Genomic DNA, 18721 nt, shown 5'->3' on the forward strand with positions numbered 1-18721 from the left:
CCGACGCAGCCACTAGGATGTTATTACAGTCGGTGCTGCTTGATGCGAAATCTGGCTTTTTGTTGATAAAATGTTCATTCCCCCCAAAGAAATGTGGTTTGGGGTCTATTTTGGATGTTTGGTGGGGGATATTTTGCTTTTTCCTGCCAGTTCCTCCCACTGTAAACACAGACATGCTGCCAAATACGGTGCAAAACTTCAGAAATCCTGATCTTTAACCGCTTCAGCCCAGAAGGAACACTGCTTCTTTAACACTCAGCAGTGAAGATTGCTTAATAGGCAATAACTCAGACAGAAAATTAGGCTAGAGTGGGGGCTCTCTCTGGGTAAGGACAGTAACTCTCCCCCTTCCAATGCTACAGTCCCTCTAGCTGCAAATACAGTATTAATCCTGTATTTGTTGTTGTTTGTTTCATATATCTGCATTACATTTAAACTTTACACACGCTGATAACATCAATAACATCACATGACCTTGAACACGTCACACACTGCAGGAGGTGAAGTTGTTGTTTACACACAGGAAGTGAAGTAAGCGGCGGAAAATGGTTTGACTCTATCAGTGTGATCACACCCTGAGTGCTAAAATGTTTTCTGTAGCAGCTCACCAACAGCAAGGGAAGGCCGTGTGTGTGTCCTGTGTGTTCATGTTTGTTGCCATGAATCTGACCTTTATTGATCCTTGTCCATTAACCCCACAGCTTCTTTGCCATTAGTTAAAAACACTGATCGATGTTTCTTTCCGCCATCGTTCCCAGACGGCCTTCAACTTAAAAGCTTTATACAGTCAGTCTGCTAGTTAACTGAGTTGTACTGTGTGTGTGTGTGTGTGTGTGTGTGTGTGTGTGTGTGCGCGTGTGTGTGGGTGTGTGTAATTGCTTTTCTGTTTACATGAGGCAGAATGTTATGATATAATATAAGAGATTTACGTTGGTAGTGAATGCATAAATAAAGGTTGTTTTGATTGTACATATAAATCAGTGTGTGTGTGTGTGTGTGTCTGCCACAGGATTCTGAGGGTGTGGACATCATGCTCGGCGTGTGTGCCAACGGCCTGCTGGTCTACAAAGACAAGCTCCGGATAAACCGCTTTGCTTGGCCCAAAATACTGAAGATCTCTTACAAGAGGAACAACTTCTACATCAAGATCAGACCAGGAGAGGTGTGTGTGTTTGTGTGCGTTTGTGTGTGTGTGCGTGTGTGTGTGTGGGGGGATTCTGTTGCTTATTTGTTTCTCTTGTAGACGGAGCAGTTTGAGAGCACAGTGGGATTCAAACTCCAAAATCATCGATCCGCCAAAAGGCTGTGGAAAGTGTGTGTGGAGAATCACAGTTTCTTCAGGTAGAAATGCACACATACACACACGCATGCACGAACGCACGCACGCACGCACGCACGCACGCACGCACGCACGCACGCACGCGAACACACACCCACACACACACACACACACACACACACACACACACACACACACACACAAATGTTTAAAAGTCATCTGGTAACATGTGTGAGGAGAGACAGAGATGATGTCATGGCAACAGCAGAGATCTGTGGAAACATTCCTGCCTCTCGTACATTGAAACATAAGTGATTTCCCATGAGTCTTTCTGCTTCTGGTTCTAGGCTGAACGCTCCAGAACCTCCCGCCAAGGCCCGCTTCCTGACACTGGGCTCCAAGTTCCGTTACAGCGGGCGAACCCAGGCCCAGACCCGAGTGGCCAGCTCGCTCATAGACCGACCCGCGCCCTGCTTTGAGCGCACCTCGTCCAAACGCGTCAGCCGCAGCTTGGATGGAGGTAGCACACACACACACACACACACACACACACACACACACACACACACACACACACACACACACACACACACACACACAACATTCCAGCTTCTCTCTGCAAGATTGAACTGAAGAAGAAGGGATGGGGGAAGTAAGGTTCTGGACGGGAGGGACTGCGTGGCATTGCGTGTGTGTGCATGTGTGTGCGTGTGTGTGTGTGTGTGTGTGTGTGTGTGTATGTGGATTTGTAAGGCGAAGTGTCTGAGCAGATACAGGAAATAACTGCAACATGTGTTTCCTGTAATGGAGATGAAGTAGAGGGAGAGAGAAAGTGATGGAAACAAAGGAGAAGCAATAGAACGGAAATCTTAATTAATGATTTCAAATTCACAAATTTTGGACCGAGCAGCACAAAATAACAACAATAATAATCTACAAGTGAATAAATCCTCGTTAATACATTTAGAAGAAACTATTTTGCAGCAAAGGTTCACATTCCAGTGCTCCTTTAACCCTTTGATACAGTCTGGACTCCACACTGTTACCCTCTGTGGTGCACATTCACAGTTTGTCCACAGATGTTCACCTTCATCCAGCTGTGCACCTCAGCTTCCTTCAGTGTGACAGTGACCCCTGCTGGACACATTGTGCAACTACAACCCCAACAGTTTCAACATGTACCGCAGCTGTCGGCAGTAGATTCTGACCTTTATTCCTTCATGTGAACGCATTGGAGTGTGACTTGTTGGTAGTTCTGCTTGTTGTTGTTGTTGTTGTCGTCATATTTACTGTGTGTGTTCTTCATTCCTCAGCGCCCATGATCAGCATAACTCACGCCGGCAGAGACCTGGGAGGCGAGAACGGACGCGAGCCTCATCTGGAGCTCCACTCCGATTCTAAGGTGTGTGTCCACGGAGTGTGTTTGACATACAGAAAATAGACGAGGCCATGCCGGCATTAGAGAATGAGTCTTTGTGTTTTTCACTTGTGTCTTTTAACCTTTATTTGTATGTGATTATGCGTCAGAGATTGAGACTGATTGAGTACTTATGTGGGTGTTAGACAGATACACATCGCGGCTCTTTGTGTGTATAAGGAGCAACATTGTGTTCGGTGTAACCGGCGTACAGTAAGTCTGCTCTGCCAGCTTGTGAAGAGCCCGGTAACCGTGGGCTGCGGCTCACGTCTGCATGTGTGTGTGAATGAAGCCAACCGGGTTTTTAGATTTTTTCACCAACCGACCGCCTGGTGTAGGTGGTTCAGACCAGAAGATTAGAAATGTGGAGCAACAAGGACAACCATTCATCCGGACGCGACTCTGTTCCCTCTGTAGTCTTGTTTACGTGCCGTGTGTGTGTGTGTGTGTGTGTCTCAACGAGAGACACACAAACCCAAAGAGATGAAGTGCTTCTCTGAAAGTCTTTCTACTTTCGACTCGTACGCCTTAAAGACGAGGCTGGACATCTTCGCCTCGCTCTTTTTTCGTGACACCAGACCCCCCCCCCTAAAAACACGTATGTGCACTCCTGTGTGTAGAGTTCTAGGTTATATGCATGCCCCTCCCTTCTTCTCTGTCCCTTTCTCCTCCTGCCCCCCTATCCCTTCCAGCTTAGCACTGTCGTACCCTGTTTACCCTGTTCTGCAGACACACACACTCTCTCACACACACACACACCTGTGCCTGCTGTACTCTGCACAGTGTTCTGCCCCGTATGCTGTATTCACTTTGTAACCTGTGGTGCCGTGTGTTTCACTGACTAATGTTGTGTCTCTCTCCCCTCTCTCTCTCTTTCCCTTCACACACTTCTTCTTCTTCTTCTCCACGTTTTGCTTTGCGTTGCTCACCCACCTCGTGCACGTCCTCGCTACCAAAACCATTTCAACACCCAACAATGAAATGGTTTCTAAGGCGCATTTCTTTTTTCTTTTGTGGTTTTGGCTCGTTTGTCACATTTCACTGCTCTGCTCCCACACTGTGTCGCTCTCTCTCTCTCTCTGTGTGTGTCTGTGTTTCCCTCCCTCCCTCTCTCTCTTCTATTGTGTTTCCATCATTCTCTCTTATTCCCACTCTGGCTCCACTTATTGTTCACTCCCTCCACCCTCTTCTGCGTCCTTCCTCTCCACTTTATCTCTCCTCCCATCAGTCCATATTCATGTTCCCCCTCTCATTCTCCTCATCATCCTCCCTCTCCTCCATCCCTCCATCTTTGGACTCTCTATCCGAGCTCGACCGTGGCCTGTCAGACATCTCAGAAGATGAAGATCTTACCGACGACACGGCGGCCTCACAGTCCGCGTGGGGCCTCTCCTCACACTCTTCTTCCGGCTCCTCCCCTTTCTCTGATTGGCGGTTGGCCGACGCCGACGGTACACAGAGCCCCCCGAGCGCTTTCCCGATCACGAGCTGCTCTCAAACGCCTCACGGGGCAGAGGCGGGCTGCCGGGCCGAGACCGGAGCCGCGGCCGGCCTTCCTCATTGGCGGCGGTGGTTCTTGCTGAGGGGCGTGGTCAAATACATTTCGCTGGTCCTGTGCTTTCTGTCTCTGCTCGGCAGGAGCGGCGGCGGCGCGTGTCCGTCCTCCAAGCTGACGCAGAAACTGAACGCATTCACTCTAAATGCACAGCAGCTCGTTTCCAGGTCAGCAGGGAAACTTTTTACTCTCCGTCGCCTCAACTTCACCGTTTCCAACGCGACTTCGTCCAAATTACCAGGTCAAATTGCTAACGGCCTGACGGACACGCTCACTGGCCTGGTGGCGTTCCTAACCTGCCATCTCTCCACCAAATTCCCAGCTTTCTCAAACAATCTAAAGCGTCCACACGTGTCCTCGCTGTGTTCTCTCACCTGTCCTCCCATCGTCTCCACCTTTCCCTCCCTGTCCTCCCTGGCGTCTCTGCCCTTCTCCTCGCGTCTCTCCCCCGTCTCGTCTCGCCTCTCGTCCTCTGTCCATCGTTACCTCCTAAACCCCTCCCCTCTGTTCCTGCCCTGCCTGGTGGTTGTCTTCTTACTGGCCGTGATGCTGACGGCGAGCCAGTCTTTGGCCTCGGCTCTGGTTTTGGCCACGCCCCTCGGCCTGACCCTGTGCTACCTCGAGAACATGGCGTCCGGTCAGCGGCGGGCACTTTTGCCGACGTTCGTTCATCAGCCCGGAGATCAGGCGCGCTTCGGCGAGGACGCCTCTCCTCTGACGCCGGCACACACACCGACACACACACCGGCACACACACCGACACACACCTCTCCACGTGGTGTGAGGCAGCACGCTAACACAGGTGCCAGCTGGGCGCAAGAGATGTGCGATCCTGCTGCATAAACATACGCGCACACACACACATACACACACACACACACACATACACACACATACACCTCTCATTCATGATCCTCTCTCTCTGTCACGCCTCTCTCCATTTGACTTACTGTACTGTATATGTGAATGTGTGTGTGTGTGTGTGTGTATTGACACACCTCCCTCACCTCTTTCTTCACACACACCTCCACCCTGACAAACCCTCTATTATGTTTTATAAAGAATGGAGCGGATCCTAGTCGACTTTAAGCAGAGTAGATATCAAGATTAGTGCAAATATGTAGACAAAGACTTGTAAAGTTTAAAGTTTGAGCTTAAAGTTACCAGATTAGTCTCACAACATGCAGCACTCTTCCTTTTCATTCATGCTGCTCGCGTGTGAAGTTATTTATGAAGACAAATCAATATCAGATATTACTTTTTAGTTATTTATTCAGGCACATAAGTGAGGCGTCGCTGTGTGAAGTACCAAGGCCCTCAAGCCCGCTGAGGCAGATGGTAAACAGGCAAAGGACGGGACGGCAGAGATGACTGACACACACACACACGCGCACACACACACACACACACCCACACATGCTGATGAAGATGATTGATTACATTTTCACTTGCTGCTCTTGCCTTTGTAGTCCAGAGAATGGAACACACTGAAGCTCGGCCCCGCCTGTACATACAGATACTTTAGATGTAAATGATGACGCTTATAGCAGTTTAACCTTACTGGCTTTATTATATCTATAGGGAATATATAGAGTAAACAGTGTTACATTATAAATCCCTCGCTCAGCCAGGCTTCAAGGGAAAACCCTGATCTGCTGCCCTTTTTTAATTGAGATGTAAAGGTCGCGTAACCAGCAGCGCCCCCCTGTGGCTCCGGGCCGCAGTGGGGAAAAAACCCCATTTTCCATTTCACCGTTTGTGTTCCACACCCCCATCCGCCCCTCGTCCTCCCATTCTGTCCGTCTGTGACCGTCGTGGCCGCAGTGTTGAAGATAAAGGAGGCGATGATGCCGAGGCCACGCCCCACACACAGGTCTGTAGGGCCGACGCCTTTCTTTCCCCCCAGCATGCTTTGACCAATTTCGGGGAGAAATGAGTCGGAAGTAATCCAAAGATTGTCACTACTTTGCAAAGAAAGATGGAATGTGGACTCGATCTAACCTTCCTCACTCTCTCCATTATCTCCCGCCACCTGACAGTCGCTGGGAGCGCCTGACCCCGCCCTCTCTCAGGTTCACACACTTATCATTGTGTTATTAGGTTGTGTATTGGGTATTGTTTGGTTTGGTTCGCTCCTCTGTGGTGACGCTGCCCGCACAAAATGACATCGTATTCCCAGGAGATAAAGACCCAATCTGGAGCGTTTGGCTCAATATGGGTCATCTCACACAAATTGAGCCTTAAGTTAAATTTATGAACTCTTTTTGGCACACTGCCAGATGTTTGGGTCTCACACACTGGGCGGTACAAACGGGCAATGTCACCCCAAACCCTGGAGTTTGATCTGCACTGCTGTGGTTTGTGGCGCGCACGCTGGTTTCTGCTTCTGGTTTGGAGTCGTTGCTCGCATTTGGTTTCCTTCTCCGAAAGCACGTTGGGATTTGTTGGTGTTTTGGTGTGTGTGTGTGTGTGTGATTTATGACATGTTATTGTGCCTGTTTGAGCCGTTGTGCTGCTCAGCGTTTCTTTGACTTTTTATTAATTTATTTTACAATTTATTTCCTAATATATTGTTTATTTGTTTATTTTCACATTTTATTTTTTATTTCAAATCTTCAACCACATTCATTTTGTCATAGCTGTAACATTTTTTATTATTTAATTTTAATTTTAATTATTTATTTTATATTATTATTATTATTATTATTATTATATTATTTAGTTATTATTTCAGGTTCTATAATTTGATGTCTCTTCTCCGTTGTGTGTGTGTGTCTGCCTTCCAGAGTCCGCTGAGAGTGCATGGGGACAATATTTATGTGCGACACAGTAATTTAATGTTGGAGGTTTGTACTTTGACTCGTCCCGATGGCTGAAAACCAGAGCTGCACCTTTTCTGTGCAATCTGACGCCATCAGCAGCGCAACTTCCTGTGTACTTTGACCGTACCAGACTGCCGCCCTCTCGCACTCTCAGGCTCTGTGTGTGCCATGCATGCGTGTGTGTGTGTTTGAAGGTGTGGGTATACATGTGTTTGCGTATCGGGGCTTCGTCGAATTCCTGCAATGCAATTTCTTAGTGTTTTTATTGTTTTGTTTATTTTCTCATTTGTTGTTTCTCTAAAAAAGTGTTGTCACGCTGGTTGACAGGATTTGCAGGCAACGAGTTCAAACACTTTGGGCGGGAAACTGAATAAATAAGATGAATACATGTAACCAATAGAACACGTCAGTACGAGAACGTGATGACAAAGATAATCAGTCTATAGTTTACAGTGATGTCATCATAAGCATTGATATCACACCAGTTTCCCACCCGGGTGTTGAAAATAGCTGCTTGTGAATGAGGTCAATGGTTTGTTTGTGCGTGTGTGCGCGTATGTGTGGTTGTGTCAGACTGATGCATGCTGGCATGTGATTTGCTGTGTATTCGAGGCTGCGTGTCCAGTCCTGGAGTAGTGTAAAGGGTTAAATGTGTGGCGTGCAGCTGAGTCTAACTCCACTAACTGAGCCTCTCTAACCTCTAAACAGAGCTTCCTTCCTGTTTCTGGTGATTGCCACTGTGACATGATGATGCTGTGTGGTTTGATAACACACTAAACAGATGTGATGATGGAACATGGAGCTGAGGGAGATGCTGAAGGTCTGAAGTCTCTCACATCGCCGCTGCCTCCAAATTTGCTCACACACACGTCTGTAAGATCAGAACTTTGATAACTAAATGGCAGCGACTATGTGAGAGCGGCCAGAAATATTAGCCCCCCGTTCTGCTCCATGTTCCTGGTTGAAGCTCTGTTTCACTGCAGCATGTTCACCCACACACACACTGATGGACACACACACACACACACACACACACTCATGAAAACACTTACACACACTCACACACACACACATTCACCTCATTTACTTACAAGCTGTCATGACAGACGACGCTGCAGTGAGACAGGGCGTCCATGTGGACACACTAATGATCCTGTGACCCATGTGTCCCCCCGTCCCTCTCTTCTGATTCCATTCCTCTCTTCCCCTCTCTCTTTCTCTCTTCTCCTCTTTCTGTCTCTCTCTCTCTCCTTCTGTCTCTCTCTCTTGTCGCTCTGTCTCTGTCTTTGTCTCCATCTCATTCTCTCTCTCTCCATTCCTCTCAACTCTTTTCCTTTCCTATCTCTCCTCTCACCCCATCCCCTCCTTTTCCTTACCTCCTCTCCTCTCATCACCCATCCTCTGTCATTGATGCATACCCTTCTCCCCTCCTTAACCCCCTCCCTCCCCCTTTCACCCCTTCCCCAATCAGGACCATGATAAGACCCAGGACGAGGTTCTGAAACACCAAGCTAGCGTTAGCCAGCTTAAGCGCTCCTTTATGGAGGCGCCTCCTCCCTCTCCTCCTCAGCTCAACCTGTGGGAGAATCGTCTCACCGCCTCTCCCGCCACCAAACGCACTCAACAGCAACACGTGGTACGTCTGTCTGGATGTATCGTCTGTCGGTCTCTGCGGCGACAGGACATCAGAGCTTTCAAACTTCTCTTACATGTGCTGCAAAGAATTGTAGACTTTGTAGCAGAAAGCTCTTCTCTCCTCTCCTCCTCTCTCCTCCTCTTCTCTCCTTATTCGTTTATTTTTCTCATGTTGTGTGTTGCCTTGTCTGTTCAGTCGGCCCTGTGTCGGTGCTCAGTGTGATCTATCATGGATGGATCATGGTGATAGTAGAGATGTGAGGGATCCATTCTTTTCTTTTCTCGCCCTTGATGGGAGTTTGTTGACCTCCATTAGTGCCCTGCACTCCTTCAGCCTGACAGCCTCAGGCTTCTGTTCTGTTATGTCTAACACCTGTGAGTGCTGTGGTGATGTCATGTCTGCTGGCTTCTGCTCTCTGTTTCTGCTTTAGAGGATTATTACGTCATGACTCAGTGTTTTTATTGTAACTATTATTTATCTGTCACCGCATGTTTGCATGAAACCTGTGTGTGTGTCTGTGTGTGTGTGAATACTGGACCGTGTTCAGCTGTCGTCGCTGCCTGCAGTTCCCCTGATTTGACACTAGATGCTGCTGTTTTCTCACATTCCTCTGCTCCCTCAGTTGTGTGTTGCATCACTCGGGGCTCCAAACTCTTCACACTCTGCTGTTAATACTATAGAGTCGGTTTACTTTCATCTAAATCTGTTTATCTTTTAAACAACCATGAGTGTGTATCCACTAAACTGAAAGTAAACTGACATGAAGTGAAGCTTGATGAGTTCCGTCTCTCACGTTTCTTCTTCTGTCTAAAGCCCCTCACACCTGTGAATGTTTGGTTTGTGACTCTGAATGTAACGTTTGTGTTTTATGTTTATTTTATAACCTGCTCGTCTCTCGTTTGACTCAAACCTTTGAAGCAGAAGTTTGCACTTTCCTGCTTCAGAAGGTTTTCATCTATTTCTTCATGTATTTACGGTGGAATTCCGTACTAACCAGCATTGAGCTTTGAGAGCAATGATTTATGTGTTTAGTTTTATTAGGGAGCTGCAACGTTTACATTTGTACATTTTGAGATCAGCACATTTCTTTTTGTTTCTTTGTTTTCCTGCCATGAAGCCAAAACTCGATGGAACCAAACTTGCATGTAAACGTTCCATGGAGGGCAGAGAGAGAAATGTGGAGACTCTCAGAGGGAAAGAGACGGAGGCAGAAACCTACTCTGCACTGTGGTGACCATGTGTTGCTAAGGCGACGCCTCTGTGTGTGACTAACCCTTGTGGTGGTGCCTTCTCTGTCGCAGGCGAGCGTTCCCCAAACAGAAGCAGCTGCGGCCGATAACACACACTCTGACGGCAAAGAGCCTGGAAAGGTGCTCCCCCCCTCCGTCACCTGTCCTCCATCTCTCCCTGCATGCCTCCACCCGTCTCTCTGTGGCAGCATGAACTGAACTCACATTAGTTTCTCCATATCGATGTTTATCTGACGCAGATTTGAGCCATTTCCCTCGTGGCTCCTTTCACTTCCTGCACGTCTTCATTTCTTTGTCCACAGTTGAACTTCGGTTTCATTCTGGGTTTGGATTTTCGGTGACGGTTGTTTAATTTTCTTTATGTTCTGTGATCATGTTATGATTTTGTTTTTTGTCCCCATGCGTTTGTGTGTGTGTGTGTGTGTGTGCGCGCGTGTGTATGTGTGTGCACACCTCATTTTGTGTGTGTGTGCACTGTTGTGTACGTGTGTGTGTGTGTGCGTGTGTAGACAACCGAAGTTGAAATCGAAGAAACTGTTGTCATCCAAGAAGTTTCCGTGGCGTCCAAACCCGGCGTTGTCACGGTTACCGACAGCCCCCTCGCCGCGCCCTTCGCGCAGCAGGAGGTGGCAGAACAGGAAGTGAAGGCCGAGGAAGAGGTCAAGACACCGGTGGAGGCAAAGGCGGCGAAGCAGGAGAGCGTTTCATCGGGGAGCGAGAGCGAGGAAGAGGCAGAGTACCATCCCAACGTCTCCGTGTCCCTCTCTCACACGCAAATACCCGAGGAGAGGGAGGAAGAGGAGAAGGAGGAAGAGCAGGATAAGAAGGAGGAAGAAAATGAAGAGTCACTGGACGCTCCCTCCGCTCCTGCCGGACTTGGCCAGTCCACAGAAGCTGCCAACACAGAAGGAGAGGAGGAAGAGGTAGAGAAGAAGAACGAAGAAGAGGAGGAAGGTGAGAGGGAGACGGAAGAAAGCACAGAAGATTCAATGGTTACGCCTGAAGAAACGCCGAACGGTCTGGACCTTGCTGAAGAGGACACAGACGGATCGGTCCCTCCGGCAGCAGAGGAGGAGGAGGAAGAGGAGGAGCCCAAACTGAACGGAGAAGCCTCAGTGGTGGAGGCGGAGCCACTGCCGCAGGTTATTTGTTGCTCTGAGGTAAATCCTTCTCTGGGTCGACTGCGGAGCTTCCCGGGCTTCGATCCCGACTTCCAGCCGTAGCCACGCCCACTTTCCCTTCCTGCTTTAGCGCAATATCAACTTCCTTCCTTCTTCCATCCATACTTCCTGCCTGCCTGCGTACCTTAGCCCCCCCCGTGTACACACACAGCTCATTAGATCCTCACGCCTCCCTCTGTGGTGTGTAAAGGCTGCATTTCTCCCAAATGCTCCAATTTACAAACAAAAACAGAAGCAAAATTGACCCAAATCGCTGTTGTGCCACTTTTAGATGAAACGTTTGACGTGTGTGTAGTTTTATCAAACGACACGTAGGCCCCATACACAAGCTCTAAGCCTCTGAAGACACACCAGTCCTTTGGTTTGTGTGTGTGTGTGTGCGTGTTGGTGTCAACTTCCCATCCCACACACAGTTTTGTTTCAGTGTGTATTTTCAGTTCCATCATCTGTGTTTATATTTATACTTTAATTGTGCCATTATCAGTTTATTCTTCCTCCCACTTTGCTTCCGTGTGTGTGTGTGTGCGCAGTACATCCGTCATGTGTTTTGCTGCATTGTGTTTGTAGTATTGTGAGACGCACGGTGGCTTTAGGTGTGTGTGTGTGTGTGTGCATGCTTGCTGCTCTGCATGTCAGAGTACACCTTCAGCATGTGTGCGTGTGTGTGTGTGTGTGTGTATGGCAGTCATTGCTGGTGAAAAGCTGTGTGCTCATCTTGTTATTCATCTGGTGCTGCATGTTGTGGTGGCACGTTTCTGTTCGGCTCGCCAGGCGTCTCAGTGTTTGCTTGATTTCATTTGGTGTCGTGTTTCATGCATGACGGTGCTGCGTGTTTCTCTCACCTGCATGTCACACCAAAGCTGTTGCTGTTGCTGTAGTTACCTGTGTGTGTGTGTGTGTGTGTGTGAGCTGCTGTGGTAGTCGTTGCTCTGTGACGTGTTTGCCTGTGGGGGAGGGCGGTAGCATGATCATTGTCATATTGTGTGTGCACGTGTATGTGTGTGTGTTGCATGCGTTCAACAGCTTGTAGCTTGACTGCATGCATGAAGTTTCATGTGTTTACTTGCACGTATAAACTGTGTTTATACGTACATTTCAATGATAATTCACAAAAACACACTTTAAACATTTAACCACTTAGGCTCAAAAAGGAGAATATGACATTAGTGCTGCCTGCATCTTCCTCCTGGCAGTCAGCATTGCATATAATACCTACCCTTTCACAGTAAAGATCATGAAACAGCAACAATATAAATATCTATTTATTTATATACTTTACAACCTCACACTCTTTAAGGGAAACTCACATTTGTCACCATAAGGTGCATTGTGCTGTCATGTTGATTTGAATGCAGATCTGACCTTTACTGGCGTTGCCCTGTGCTACAGCGCCCCCAGTGGACAGTCTGGGTTCAGGTCCAGGCTTCAGTGGTTAAAAAGCTTAAATCAGTAATAATCTCACTTCGAGCCGGAAGTGAATTTGAGTGCAAAGGATCGTCCTCTGGTTTACTGTGACACATTAACATCTCTCTCTCTCTCACCCCTCTCTCTCTTCTTCTCTCTCTCTCTCTCTCTCTCTCTCTCTCAGCCGCCCGTGGTACAGACAGAAATGGTGACAATATCAGACACCTTTGCAGCCCAGAAAACCGAGATAGCGACTAAAGAAGTGCCCATTGTACATACGGAAACCAAGACCATCACATACGAGGCCGCACAGGTGCACACTGAGAGCGAACAGAGACGCTTTGACACGCATGCATCTATACTTTAGCATATATCAGCGTAGGTTTTTCACTTAGGAAAGTGACCCTGTGGAGTCTCCATAAACAAACAAGCAGGTAGAGAGTAAAGATGTAAACAGTATCAGAGGCCTGGGATGGAGTCGTAGCTCTACGCTGCCTCTAGTGGCCGTACACTCCTCTGGGTGGCTTGGTGGCGATGCAGCACAGTGCATGGAGGCTCGTCCTGTCTCACACAATCTAACCAGTTTGTTTCAGTCTTTGCGCACCATTTATGGCCTTCCTCCCTCCTCTTCCTCCCTTTCTGTCCATCTCTGTCTCCAGCTGGACAGTAACGGGGACGGCGAGCCCGGCGTGTTGATGACGGCTCAGACCATCACCTCTGAATCTCTGTGCACGACCACGACCACACACATAACCAAGGTACGGGAACACTCGCTCTGCACACGCGTGCTGTTTCCACCGCACGTTCACACGAGTTCCCGCTCATTCACGTCCAAACTTCAATGTGTCTTTGTAGACATTAAAGGGCGGCCTATCAGAGACCAGGATTGAAAAACGCATCGTCATCACCGGCGACTGTGACATCGACCACGATGAGGTCAGCTTCCTGCCGCGTTGACTCACTTAAGTGTTCCACAGTTTAGACCTGTCAAGAGATGCTATTATCGTTTCTTTCTGCTTTTTAAGTCATTCTTTCCATTTAACCCTTCATTCTCCACCTGCCTCGCCAGGCTCTGGCCCAGGCCATTAAGGAGGCCAAAGAGCAACATCCTGACATGTCTGTCACCAGAGTGGTGGTTCATAAAGAGACTGAGCTAGAGGAAGAGGAGGAGGAGGAGTGAGTCAACAAGGTAATGATGTCATAGTATCAGTCGTAGTTGTATTAAAGTCCTACATGGGGGAGGCAGCAGTAAAGTAAATCTTTTGATTGACAGATTTATAAGGTCAAGCTGACTGTTCCAATAATAATAATCAATCCAGTTATTGATCCGATCCCGACTCCTCTCAGTCTGATGGCTCCCGTCTCTTTCGCCCACATCCAGAGTTGACGGGCTGGTCGTGACGGTTTTCTCTGGCGACCTTCATCTACCCTGCAACAACCAACCTTAACTTCAAACCGAGGAAGAGGAGGAGAGGACAGAGGGAGAAGAGGAGTGACACAGGAGTGACAGATGGGGGGAGAAGCGGCGAGTCTGTTCCCCGGTCTGTGTGAGATGCGTCGCTCTGGGATGCTGTCGCTCTCTCCGAAGAAACAGAAGAAGAAGAACCACTCTGTTAGCTTAACGTTCCTAGTGTGTTTTTACTGTTTACTAGAGCTTTTTTGTTTTTACTGTTTGTTTTTAGGAGAGAGAGAAAGAGACGTTAGTGTGTCTGTCACCTTGTTTCCATGACAACAAACCTGCAGCAATGCACCGATATCAACGCTGATACCAGATGCCCGACTGAAACAGGAAGTCAGGATCATCTCACCTGAATGAAAGTGTGTTTATTAGGCCTGAAGTTTGGGCCTTTTACAACAAACAGCTTTTATCAGATCAAAACTAATGTCCTGCCATTAGTGTTTGACATTAAAATGCATTATTTGGTGTCTGTATCAGTGAAACAGTGGTGTCGGTGCATTTCTGGCTTTTTAAAAAAACACAGCGATTCTTTAAGTTACAGCTCCCTCTCATCCCTTTAATTCATCTGAGTGAAAACAGACAGAAACACAGAATAATGCAGTGGATTCTAACTCGACTCGCCATCTAATCATTTAGTTTTTGAGTGTTTATGAGTAACCAAACAAACGTCGCCAGAAAGACCACAGAAGAAGAGGGAGCAGTAACTTAAAATTGAGCTGAACGCTTTTGTAATGATGCTTCGTCTTCATCTTCATCTTCATCTTCATCTTCATCTTCACCTTCACCTTCACCCCCCGCCCCCAGGTCACTTCAGTTCAATTGACTTTTAACTAAGAAAAGAAAATGTTTCACCAATTTGAAGGAAAATGCAGAAGCTCTAATTTGTTCTGTGGGTTTTTTTAAAACGAATGGGCTGAAATGAAGATGAAGGGTTAATTAACTGTAATATATTTGTTACATTTTTGGGGGGAAATGGATTCATATGTTTTTAACGTGCTTTTAGTAGCAATTTATACTTTGGGAGATGCATTTGAACTGAAAAATAGACCTGAAAGCTCTAAATCATTCTGTACGTCCCGGGTGAATGTTATTGCTTAGTGGGAGAAGGGCGGGCTCTCCCTAGGCCCCGCCCCCTGCTTTTAAGTGTTGAAACCATCGGCGTCCAGTTGAGCGATACGATCTGCACAGGTACCAACATGAGTGCGTACAGCAGGGGGCGACACAGAGCAGATCTGTCTCCTCATCGCTCTGCGTCGGGCCGCCGCTACACGAAACGATATCCAGGATTAAATCAAACACGTCTCGCCACCAAACGATCTGCTCCAGCTTATCTGACCTCTCGACCTCTTTACTATGCAGTTGAAAGACATTCCAGCAGAGGGCGACTTTAACCTCTGCCCCCATTCACCCCCTTTACAGAAACCAAGCAGAGTGAAACGACACACACTAAACAAAAAATGATACGAAACAAAACAAAACCACAGGCAGCTTGGAAATTTTCAACATTCCAAAAACGTTTCAGTTCAATCATTCAAACTTTTTTTTTAAGAAAACTTCTGGAAATGTTTGTTTTCTGATGTTGTCTGGCTGTGCCCCCCCCCCTTCACATTTTGTAATAAACATCTGTGTGATTTTGACCTTTGACCTAAATCCAAACCACTGTAACTCCACTCCGCTCCCCTGCCACAGTTTGTTTTGTACTCTAGTGACTCATGTTTGGGGGCGTGGCCTCTGCTTTAACCAATCACAGCAGCTTTGGAGCTCTGAGTCCTTCGTCTTTCCAAAATATTTGGAGCTGATTTTCTCTTAATTTGGAGCAAATTACTCCTTGAATAAAGTTTCCCAAGCGATGTTTTTTTTCCAACCAGTAACTTTTATTAAGATTATGAAGCTTCCGGAAGATATTCAGCTCCTTTTTTAAAGAATTTTGGGAATCCGACCGACTCGCTCGCTCCACTGTTCCCTCTCAGCCAATCAGTGATCAGCGCCCCCACTCGAACCCACAGCCACTCCCCCCCTGTGTAACACTGTTTAAATAAAGGATTGTTATACCCTGGAACCTTTACAGTCTTTTTAATTCTTCCTTAAATGTGGAGTCCTGCATGTGAGTGTAACAGCATGGAGCTTCAGGTTCAGGAGGACAGATGTAGTTCCTAACATTTGAAACATAGATGACCTCCAGCCTTTTCCAAGACAAACTAATGTTAAAGTTTATTACTGCAGCCTGATATCACAGCCAATGTGAAGAACTGAGCCGACCCAGAACTCAGAATTTAACTCTACAGGAAACTAAAGCGCTGGAGTCCTGATCCAGAAAAGGATCTGAAGTCCACAGAGACCAAGAGAAGGTCCATAGAGAAGAGAACCACGATGGCTGGTTCTCCCCCCTCTCAGGTGTGTGAGTGCTACCCGATGCTCCTCCTCTTGACAGGTGCATTTCTGTGTCCTGGCCCGTAGATGGCGCTTCTGTTCTGTGCGATCACCTCGGCCTCCACTGAGGAAGAAGGAAAGAATTCCAAGTGAGTGAAAATGACTGTTTGCTGCTCTCATCTCACCACATTTGCACAAATCCACATCACACTTTGTTCTTTTTTATCAAATGCATTTGTCTTTGTCAGCCAGCTGCTGCATGCTCACATCTGCCCTCATAGGTTCCCTCTTTTATTCAGCTTGTGTGATTGTATTGTTGCATCTGGAGGTGAGAAATGTGATGGTGAGGAGCTTTGACTGCTGCTGTGGTTCTTGGTTGTGTTGTGATGTAAAGACGCTTGAGATGGAGGTCGGCTTTCACCTTTGACCCCAACTCACAGCCGTAAATGTGTGTGTATGAGAAGCAGCTCGTTATACTGCAGTAATGATGTCGACTTTGTGTATCTGAGGTGTTTCTCCACCACCTGTACATTCTGTTTACATCATGCTGTGGGCTGAAGGCTGCAGCTTTGAAATGTCAACCACACGGAAGGTCAAAGTTCAAGTCATGTGCCTTTGATGGACTCCGGCACATACAGTGAGATGATACAGTGAGTCATCGAGTGTGTGTGTGTGAGGAATGTAAAAGGAAAGCCAGAATTACTTAAGTACTGTAATGACATCACTGCACAGGTGTGTGTGTGTGTGCGTGTGTGTGTGTGTGTGTGTGTACCCTGTCTGAGCTTCCAGCTGAGGTACATCAGCAGTTGCAGCAGCAGTAAACAGACGGACAGGAACAGCACCAAGCCCAGCAGACATGCGGGAAGAAAGCTGCCCGTCTCTCTGCCTGTCTGTCCCAATGTCTGTCGAAGGAGCAGAGCCAGGTCGGCCCAGGGACCCGCCAGCACCTCCATCATGCTCCTCCTGCTCCTCCTGCTCAGGACAGATCACCAAAACACATGCAGGAGAGGAGAGAGGAGGCAGATACACAGGTGAGAGGAGGCGATAAGGAGACTAGAGACGATGAGTAATGGCACTTTCAGAGACAAATGGAGACGAGAGAGGAGAGGCGGCAATGTGGTGGGAGATAAGGAGGTGGAGAGGGGTGGAAGACATAAACAAAGGAGCGGAACAGATTTCTCTCCATGGCCTCTGAGTGAACGGAGATTTAGAGCATCAATAGATGGATGAGAAATGTGTGGTCACGTATTTATTGAAGTTTCGATGTGTATTTAAGCCATATGTGGAAGTTTTCCTGTGACCTTTGACCCTGAAATGACTGTTTCTTTAGCATGAAGTAGCTGAGGATGTTTCATGGATCCATACGGTTCCATCCAAGGACGGCAGACCTGGTAAGAGAACAACGTCTGCAGCCTAGTTCAGACCTACTACATGAACTGAAAGTGGTGAAATTCTGTGTTTTGTGTCATTTTAAGGAGGTCGAGAGGAGCGGGGGAGGAGCAGGTCAGAGCGAAGAGGAGGAGGAGGAGAGGACGTGAAGGTGCCAGCTGGGGCGAGGGTGAGAAAACAAAACAGAATCAATAGTGTTTGTGCAGCAGCAGGAGCCGATGTTCCATTAAATTTGTTTCCAAGTCAAAGTGAAATCAAGGCCTTCAGAATGAACTTTAAGGGTTTTCAGGTTATTTAAGTCCAAACTGGGTCACTGACACTGTTTTTCTGTAAGTTGTAGCCATCTGGAGGTATTTGTGTTCACTTAGCATCCCTGCTTCTCATTAATGCAAACATTCTATCAATCAATCAATCCCACGGTTGATTTGTTCCATTGATTCATTGATTTTGACATGTTGACTTTGTACTCACGTGTTCAGGCTCTCAGATGTTCAGGCTGGATGACGTAGGCGGCGGCGGCGTCGTCCTGCAGGCGGCTGTCAGACGCCGTCACCTGCTTGCTGCATAATTGCTGTTATAAGGCGCCGAACCAAAATGTCTCCAACAGGCCGAGTGGGTTTGAGTGAAAGTTACTGTAATGTTTTGGAATAAACCTTTAAAAAGAATATCACCAAGAGCAAATATGAGCGTCGTCAATGTAGCGTCTCCGCTTCAGTCGCAGCAGGAAGTGAGGCAATCCAACAGGAATCCATGTGATAGAAAAGTTTAAAAACTAGAAATGGAAATCCACCCAAACATGGAGCAGTTTCAGCTCTGTAGTTTCAGCTCTCTGTAGTTTCCTCTGTAAAGGTTCCAACTCTCTGATCTGCGTCTGGCAGAAAAACTCCTGTTGTTGTTGTTGAACTTTGTTCTGTTCCAGCAGTCAAACCTTGTGATTACTAAGAAGATTATCTATAGTG

At 47.4% G+C, this 18721-nt stretch overlaps 1 protein-coding gene and 1 long non-coding RNA gene across 9 annotated transcripts in view; one reads left to right on the forward strand and one right to left on the reverse strand.

Annotated features, from left to right (window-relative positions):
• epb41l2 (erythrocyte membrane protein band 4.1 like 2) overlaps positions 1-14525 on the forward strand; it is a 35924-nt gene extending 21399 nt beyond the window's left edge. For 4 of the 8 annotated variants that reach the window (XM_076165296.1, XM_076165294.1, XM_076165293.1 and 1 more), the window contains exons 11-23: positions 1010-1162; positions 1244-1341; positions 1627-1799; positions 2593-2681; positions 7038-7097; positions 8545-8709; positions 10011-10079; positions 10469-11119; positions 12729-12857; positions 13204-13302; positions 13400-13480; positions 13614-13733; positions 13926-14525. In XM_076165296.1, the coding sequence (XP_076021411.1) occupies positions 1010-1162; positions 1244-1341; positions 1627-1799; positions 2593-2681; positions 7038-7097; positions 8545-8709; positions 10011-10079; positions 10469-11119; positions 12729-12857; positions 13204-13302; positions 13400-13480; positions 13614-13724 (1878 nt within the window). In that variant the 3' untranslated portion in view covers positions 13725-13733; positions 13926-14525. Of the gene's footprint in view, positions 1-1009; positions 1163-1243; positions 1342-1626; positions 1800-2592; positions 2682-6290; positions 6324-7037; positions 7098-8544; positions 8710-10010; positions 10080-10468; positions 11120-12728; positions 12858-13203; positions 13303-13399; positions 13481-13613; positions 13734-13925 lie in introns of all 8 variants that reach the window. The other 4 variants (XM_076165298.1, XM_076165300.1, XM_076165299.1 and 1 more) reach the window with 4 other exon arrangements.
• A 387-nt stretch (positions 14526-14912) lies between these two features.
• Positions 14913-18682, reverse strand: LOC143012252 (uncharacterized). Its single transcript, XR_012965031.1, has 3 exons — positions 18234-18682; positions 17146-17345; positions 14913-16497 (listed from the first exon to the last, which is right to left on the reverse strand). It is a non-coding gene; the product is annotated as an uncharacterized LOC143012252 (long non-coding RNA).
• Positions 18683-18721: the final 39 nt, after the last annotated feature.

This window comes from Genypterus blacodes, unplaced genomic scaffold, assembly GCF_046128005.1.
Source record: "Genypterus blacodes isolate CSIRO-AG114 ecotype Tasmania unplaced genomic scaffold, CSIRO-AGI_Gbla_v1 ptg000143l_1, whole genome shotgun sequence".
In the NCBI taxonomy this organism is placed as follows: Eukaryota; Metazoa; Chordata; class Actinopteri; order Ophidiiformes; family Ophidiidae; genus Genypterus; species Genypterus blacodes.